Source organism: Mus musculus, chromosome 4 (assembly GCF_000001635.26).
Source record: "Mus musculus strain C57BL/6J chromosome 4, GRCm38.p6 C57BL/6J".
In the NCBI taxonomy this organism is placed as follows: Eukaryota; Metazoa; Chordata; class Mammalia; order Rodentia; family Muridae; genus Mus; species Mus musculus.
In genome coordinates, this window is record NC_000070.6 from 141,785,103 (window position 1) to 141,793,611 (window position 8,509).

General features: G+C 47.9%; 1 protein-coding gene across 1 annotated transcript in view; it reads right to left on the reverse strand.

Annotated features, from left to right (window-relative positions):
* Nucleotides 1–5,542, reverse strand: part of Dnajc16 (DnaJ heat shock protein family (Hsp40) member C16) — a 28,647-nt gene extending 23,105 nt beyond the window's left edge. The window contains exons 1-2 of the mRNA NM_172338.2: nt 5,488–5,542; nt 3,787–3,971 (exon numbers count right to left, since the gene is read on the reverse strand). Of these exons, the coding sequence (NP_758841.1) occupies nt 3,787–3,953 (167 nt within the window). The 5' untranslated portion in view covers nt 3,954–3,971; nt 5,488–5,542. The remainder of the gene's footprint in view (nt 1–3,786; nt 3,972–5,487) is intronic.
* Nucleotides 5,543–8,509: the final 2,967 nt, after the last annotated feature.

Genomic DNA, 8,509 nt, shown 5'->3' on the forward strand with positions numbered 1-8,509 from the left:
TTGCCTTGGTTTTCCTGAATGCAGGCAGTGGGCGTGGGCAAAGTTGCAACCTGAGGGGATGGTCACACTCCTTATGCCTGCTGCTCACTCTCAGGTCAGAACCCAGTGTTTGCCCTGCCCTGCTGACCCAACTCTGCCTCTGACTGGTTACTTTTCCCTACATGTGGGTAACGACTTCAAGGCCATGGGCGCCGTGAGAAAGCTGAGAGTCCTCGAAAGGCTATTTCAGCTAGTCTACTAGCTGGCACTTGCTGATTCTACATGAAGCATTTTATTCTGCATTTTTTCATGTTTATAGCCATGTTATCTTTGGGAAATAAGTCTATTTTTTGAGATGGGGTCTCAGGTACCCAGGCTGGCTTTAAACTCCAGTGTTTCCTGTCTCTGCCCCCAAGTATGGCGCTGCAGGTCTGCACCTCCTTCCACTGGCAGCTTTGGGAATTTTCCGGAGAGCCGGGCGAGTCACATTTGCTTCCTTGCTGCCCCCTAAACTGAAATCAGATTTTCACAGATGTTCAATGGTCCCGGTCTCAAGAGATTGTGACTATTTGACCCAAAAGCTCAGTAGCTAGCTCAGGCTGGCTTCACACTCCTCACCCCCTGCCTCTACACTGTAAGGGCTGGGACGGCAGGCCTGCTCTGCTATGCCCAGCCCCACTTACTCTTTGCTGTTGTTTAGAGGCAGGTCCCGCTATGTGGCCCTGGATGTCCTGAATCTCTCTGTGTGGATGAAACTGGCCTCAAACGCACGAGATCTTCCTGCTTATGCCCCAGAGTACTGGGACTAAAGGTGTGTGCCACTGAGCCTCACCCCACTTACACTCTATATAATCACTTAGGCCAACCTCAGGAAATTTCTTCTAGCAAACACTCTGGGAAGAAAAACAATTTACAGGGAAGTAGAAAACACCGACAACACACACACCAAATCTGCTGAAGTAAAAAAAATCTACAAATCACTAAACTCATCCAAGCAGGAACGCTGAGTGGGCTTTATCCCCTATTCTACTCTAAAACCAAGGAACTTCAAATGGCTTGAACTTGGATACCACCCTGCCCTTAACCACCGAATCCTTGCCATAAATGTCAGTAAGGTTAAAAAACAAACGTCAGGTATGCACACCGAATACAGCAGGACTTAAGGGAACGGGAAGGCAGCCTAGAGTATGCTTCTGACTGACTAAAATATAAGCTTTCACTATTCAGACTCAGGTCAAGGATGAGTGGCTCAAGGGTGCACACCTGCAGATGATGACTGCGTAATCAGGAGCTGCACAGGGCACGAAGGGAGGAGGGGCTTCGCAGCAGACCAAGACAGACCAAGGTCGGTGGCAGCGGGTGCGACAGGTTAGCTGCGAACTCGGAAGAGACCTCTCCAAGTTGCAAATACTTGGAGAAGGGAAGCCCGGCCCTAGGTGAGTACCATCCAATACTGTGTTCAGAGAATGAAGTAGATTCACGAGCTGCCTTCTGCCGGGCAAACTTTCCATTTCATGTGAAGAAAATACTATATATGGGCTCAACTGACTATCAGCATGACCTCTAAAGGAATAAAAGTGAAGATGCAAAGAAGTAATTTTTCTCAGCTCAGAGTGAGCAGGGCTGATGTGCTTCGCCTGAGCAAACCCTGCTACACCAGTCTGCTTCTCCTAAGGGGCCTTGGTACTCTGCTAACACAGATGGCAAACCCATGGATTTTGTGCGCGAGAAATACAGTTTTCCTGACAGAAAAAAAAAAAGTCACTTCTCATGGTTTCATCAGGCATTCTTTGGGGAGGTCTAAGAAACATTCAGGAAAGCACTTGAGAAAATATGGTCCAAGCGCTAACCATTTCCCCCTGTTATGCCTCACTCCGGATGTCAAGTGGAACTATAATGCCACTTTCAATGTTACTATGAAACCATCCAGAGGGGACACAGACTAAAGTGAGTGAGCAAACACTGCCTGGGCCCAAACAGTAGAAAACAGTAAGACAGCACACACGTGCAAGTGAAATACAAAGTCAGTGCACAAAGCCAGCACTGTTCATTTGTACGGTCATGAATTACTCCAGGAGAGACTCCAACAGGAAGACGAGGGCATTTAGCCAACAGCCGAACACCTCTTAAAACTTGAGACAAAGGTCACAGCTGTCCACTGCAGGAGGCCCACATCCTTGAGCTTCCATTCTAGATACTTTGTCCAAAGAAGGCTGTTAGTTATGAACTAACCACAGACCGTTGTTTTAAGTACAGAGAGGCAGGGACCTGAAATATTACTGAAAGCCAATTTGGCAGAGAACTTCTGGAAAGAGGCCATGCATTATTCGACATGGTATTTTCAGCATCCAACTCTAGATTCCTCAAGATATGAATGTAGCCCCAAATATTATCCATAACGTTCTTCATAGCTTTTACCTTTACCACAATTAGTTTAAAATCAAGCTAAATCTGCTCACTGAGGAAAAATATTGTCAGCCAGAGCCAGGCAAGGTTACAGATTCTCTGCGTGAGGCAACTTTATGGCTGCCCTACTTGACACTACTTCTTGCTCAAGCACTCACCAGCTCACTTGTACTCATTGACTGCAAAGTCAAGTGCCAGCAGGAACTGACTGATGGGTGTGGGAACGAACTGTGGGCGTGAGGGGCAATGCGCGGTGCCCACCTCTGCCATCTGACTTCCCATGTGTAAATCAGGTTGAAACATCTCTTTCAAGGGCTCGTCAAAGGAGTACAATGAGATACACAGAACCTGGAGGTGAATGGGCAGCAGTCACTCAATTCAATAACAGTCTTCGTGCTACGCTCGCTCTCTGCAGCTTCTGATGCCTGTCCGCCTTCGTCTGAAGCTGTCCTGGGAGAAGTCTGCCTAAAGTAAGTTGAACTCTTACTGTTCCCTAGTAGTTATAATCCTGATAACCACAGGTGACATTGTGGCTGCTCTCAGGAGCACTCCTAGCACTGGAGAGGCAGGGGAATCTCTGTGAGTTCAGGGCCAGTCTGCTCTACATAGTGAGTTCTAGGCCAGGGGGGCTACATGCTAAGCCTCAAAAAGTTCTGGTAATTCTCTTAAGGTGTCTTTAAAAACTAATACACTTGCTTCTTGAATCTATTAAATTGGAGGGCAAAAGTATGTATTCTAAACATTTTAAAAGCTTAGAGACTTAGAGAATAAAACTCTATGTTCCCTGTAGCATTTATACTCATAAAGAATTGCTTTCTAGGGGCTGGAGAGATGGCTCGGTGGTTAAGAGAGCACTTGCTGTTCTTCCAGAGGACCAAGGTTTGGTTCCAGTACCCACATCAAGCAATTCCCGACTCCCTGTAACTCCATCTCCAGTGTGTTCAGCAGTCTCCTTTGAGATATACACATCATTAAAAATAAAGTATTACCAAAAGAACCAAAAACCCAAGTCAAAAGAGCTGGGTGGTGACGCACACGCCTTTAATCTTAGCACTTGGGAGGCAGAGATGGGCAAATCTCTGAGTTCAAAGTCAGTCTGGTCTACATACAAAGTGAGTTCCAGAACAGCCAGAGCTACCCAGAGAAACCCTCCCCCTGCCCCAACATACAAACACGAACTCCCTCACACACAAAGGAAAAATATGTTTAAGGACCAGAAATCCTCTACATAGCACAGGAGCGTCGCTCACCGCCTTGCTTCCGTATTTGCTCTAGCCTCAATACTCTAGGCGGTTCTACAAATACACTCAACGCAGAGACAGACAAGTCACCCTCATTGAGGCTTCAGCCACCTGCTGACTGCCTAGCGGACGTTAAACTTCCGTTCTTGGGTTCACCTACCATTCCCGAGCGAGCTTCTTATATGCCTTTTTAATGTCAGCCTGACTGGCCGTGCGGCTGACCCCTAGGACTCTGTATGGGTCAAAATCCAATGCAGACAGGCTTTGCAGGATCAGAACCAGAACCATCAAGAATCGCCAGGACACGCCCAACCTTTTCAATTCCATCTCTCTTCCTTCCCAGAGCTGAAATGATCAAGAGGTAGTTTTAAGTTCAAGAGACAGGAACTTGAATGGTCATGCTTCTTAAGGTAGGGAATAAAGATGTTCAAATGAGAGCTAAACACGAGATTTTTTTTTTTTAAGAGGGAATGTGTCAATCTAGTTGACCCTATCTTTAAAACAAAAAAGACCACTATTTTTGAATATCACACACAAGAACTATTATGAATTAAAAAAAAAAAGACAAGTCATAATAGATTAATAGATTAGAAAAGTCCTTTTAAAATTACTGGAAATGAATGCTCTGAAACAAGTGGTGACTCTGAGAATATATCTAGGATATCCAGGAGAGGATATCTCAAATGCACCATTTCATCTATCATAACAATAAACTTAAAATAATTGGCTTCAGAGTAGCTGAGAACGGGTCAAATTAGCTCACAAACTCATCATGATTTCTCATGTACTAAATTACATTCTAGGATCATTGTGGCATTTCTGGACACTAAATAGACATGAAAGTAAAACACCTTAAAATAACTGTGCATTAATATTCAGAAGTCTGCTATTATTAAGAATCCAGTTTCTTATCTAAAGAGAACAGGAAAGACTAGAAGAATAGGCACGGCTTTAAAATGTTTTAAACTACAACTCAGCTGAGGGGTAGAACTCAGTGTGGGTTTTGGAATAATCCTGGCTGGTTGATAAGGAGATAGCGTGGACCTGGAGATACACACACTCACACAGGGGGCTGTGATCTTTTATACCATATGCTGGTTTCATGGGTCCATTTATCTTGACCTCACAGTGTTTAGTAAGGTTCAGTGGCTGACACCTTACTCAGGGGGGGTGGATTTTGACAAGTGCAAGCCATAAACCCTGCTTGGGAGTCTTTATAAACAGTTGACCACTGTTTAGAACTGCACACATGCTAAGTAAAATCCACAAGCAAGCCAGTTCCTGTTTCTCTTTTAAGACAGCCTGTTCTGAGGTACTGGCTAAACTCACCCAGATTGGGGATCAGATTGCGGGGGTGGGGGGCTGTCCACCACCATTCTAGGACCTAAACCTGTGTTCTTGCTGATAGGGTGTGACTGAACACCAGCACCTAGCAGGATCTTTATGGGGATGGGGTACAGTAAAGTGGGTAAGGGGTTTACTAAGCAGAATCCACAGGCAGGGTGGGTGAAGTGTCTGCTGCGGGAGTGGGTGAGGTGGGGACAATTTTTGGCTGACGTTCTCCAGCTCCAGGGGGCCGGCCACAGGATTGGGGACGCGCTGGCCAACAGGTAGCCCTCGGCGTCCCCAAGCGCAGGCGGCGGAGGCTCCCCAGACGCTCCGCAGGACCAAGTCCCGACTCGGGCGCCCGCCCGGGTTACGACCTTCCGGGAGGCGGCCCCCTCCCCCGCCGCCCCGGTTCCTGTCGGCTCCCGGGGCCCCCCGGGGCCCAGCGCGGGCTGAGGACGCGGAGGATCTGACGGGAGATCCCCCAGCTTGCAAGGCCCCGCCACGCTCGCGCGTCAAGCCGGGAAGGAGTTACCGGGAAAGGGCACCGGCCCAACCGGCCGCAGCGTCCGTGCTCCAGTGAATCCGCCGGGGCCGGCGCTTCCAGTCCACACCAGAGAACCTGGGGAGGGGAAGGAGGCGGGGCCCAGGCCCGGGGCAGTCACGTGTCACTTAAAGACCCCACGCCTGCGACGCGCGCACAGACCGGTTTAGGCCGCACACGCGATGAACCTATTTTGGCCTTGACGGTCACCGTAGGCACCTGGATCTGGCGCAGTTGCTATAGGAACGGAGAGCGCTCTCTGGCTGGGTCTGAAAGCTTGCTCTTGACTAGCGAGGCCAGAACGTGCCTTCTAGCGAGGCGGAGTCGCTATGCATCACGGGATACCAGGAAGACCTCCCGGAACCGGGGAGGGGTTTCCACTGGTTGCCAGAAGATGGCCCACATCTAGCAACTGTTGCTAGGACGGGGACGCAGTCGCTGGTCCCAGTTCACTTTGACCCTATTCATAGAATCCTAGAGCGTCAGCGTTTGAGGCGACCTTAGGGATTCTTCCTAGTTCAACCTCTTCATATACTGAAGTTCGGAGAGGGCCAAAGACTTGCCCGAAGCTTAGAATCCAAGGCTCCAAATTCAGTACATCAACCCAAGGATGTTCTAGACTGGAATTTGGACAAGAACTGAGGGAAAGACGGGCGTGGTTGCGCACGCCTTTAATCCCAGCACTTGGGAGGCAGAGGCAGGTGGATATTTGAGTTCGAGGCCAGCCTGGTCTACAAAGTGAGTTCCAGGACAGCCAGGACTGTACAGAGAAACCCTGTCTTGAAAAAACAAACAAACAAGCAAACAAACAAACAAACAAACAAACAAAAGAACCGAGGGAAGAGGGCGTGGTGAATAAGGCTGACATTTTTTTTTTTTTTTTTTGCGCCCGTGACCAAGGGCTCTTGATGTATTTTCTATTCCATGCCTCGTGTTGAGTGAGTTCTTATGTAATCGGTTTCTAAAACACTTACCTAGCATGCTGTTTTTGTTGTTTGCTTTTGAGACAGGGTCTCACCGTGTAATCCTCGCTGGCCTGGAACTTACTAGGTGAATCAGGGTGGTCTCAAACTCAGGAGATCTGCCTGCCTCTGCCTCCTCAAAGAGTGCCGGGATTAAAAGTCTGCACTACCATGCCTGGCTCTCTCTTCTATACATTTAGTGTATATCGTTGTTCTTTGGGCTCTTTCAGGTAGAGCTCTTTCAGGTAAGCTCCTGCAGGTAGAGTCTCACACTTTTCTTGTTCAGCATTGTATCACTGTCTGCACAGACCTTGGTTTGTACAAGCTGCCAGTAAATATTTGAATAGTTAGTTGCAAAATAAATAAAAAATGAAGCTAAAGCCTATCATCGTCATCCCCCCCCCCCCCCCCGCCTCTCGTGCATGCTAGGCGAATGCGCTGTCGCAGAGCTGAATATTGGTCTGTGCCTAAGGCTTTGCTGCTCGAGTGACCTATACTATACCTGTGTTTTGGATTGATTTTCTGCACTGGCACCAGCAGACCAATTTGCACTCACTCATGTTTATTTTTACCAAGCTGAAACTAGGTTATTTAACAGTCTGAGAAATCAGGTGGCAGGGATAACTGCCAAATCCCCAAACAAGCCAGTTTTAGCCAACGTGGTGAATCTCCTTTACTTTGGGGCAACTAACCCCCTTTGAGTTTCTCATTACTGCTCTCCCCAGATTTCCTGTTTGTAAATTCACCTCAGCTGCTCCTCCCGAGTGTACATCCTATTTTATGGAAGGAAATGTTGACTGATGCCCAAATCAGGAAACAAGTGTAATATTATCGTTTGACATATTCCAAGGTGGATTCTTGGCTATGAGTCTATTCTGGTTCTGGTCACGCTGTGAGATCCCTGACACATGTCTACAGCTGTCATCAAGGAATAACTATATCCCTGTCAGGAATGTGGCATAAGGCTAGCAGAGAGAATAGCGTAAGGGGCTAGCACAATGCCCAATTACTTTTTTAAAAATGTGTTTAATTAGTTAATGCATATATGAGCACTCTGTCTTCATGCACAGAGGGAATCAGATCCCATTACAGATGGTTGTAAACCACTATGTGGTGGCTGGGATTTGAACTCAGGACCTCTGGAAGAACAGCTGGTCCTCTTTACCCTGAACCATCCATCTCTTCAGACCTTGTTCAATTACTTTTTTTAAAGATTTATTTATTTATTACATGTAAGTACACTGTAGCTGTCTTCAGACATCAGAAGAGGGTGTCATTTCTCAATACAGATGGTTGTTGAACCACCATGTGGTTGCTGGGATTTGAACTCATGACCTTCAGAATAGCAGTTGGTGTTCTTAACCGCTGAGCCATCTCTCCAGTTATTTCAATTACTTTTTAAGTCGTGGAAATAAGTGGTACAAAACTGAGAGAACATAGGATTAGATTCCTGGCAGTTTCTCTGGGGGAGGTGCTGAGGAGGGAAAGAGAGCGAGATCTAACCAATGAGCTTGGTTAGATTGAGGGCACGATAGCCCTGAAACAGCAGGCAGCAAGAGGTTTACTAGCCGCAGCGTTAGAAAGCCACAGCCAGCAAGGGACTTGAAAGATCTAGGACAAATGTCTAGGCGTGGTTTTCTTCCCTTTTCTCTCGTGATCCTTTGAGTATCTGTAGAAGTAGGGTCATTGTGAATTTTGGTAGAGCAATCGCCATGCGAGGGGAAAAGTTACAACTACCGCTAAGCAGAACCAGCAAATGGGAGCAAGATAGCAAGGCAACCACAAGGCCTGGAACCCTAGGGGAGAGTCTGGGATGCAAAGGAGGGCTTCGGGGCGGGGCGAAGGAACTCGGTAGGGCGGGATTGCTGGTCTACGAGGCGAGGAGGGGCGAGTCCTAGGGGAGAAGCGTTATCATGTGAGGCAGGTCTTAGTCCGTACGGCGAAGTGATGGGGCGGAGCTTGAATGCAGCGCCAGTGGGCGTGGCGAAGCAGCGCGGTCGTAGGGCGTGGCGAAGGGGCGGGGCCTGAGAGCGCGGCGTTGAGGGAGGTGT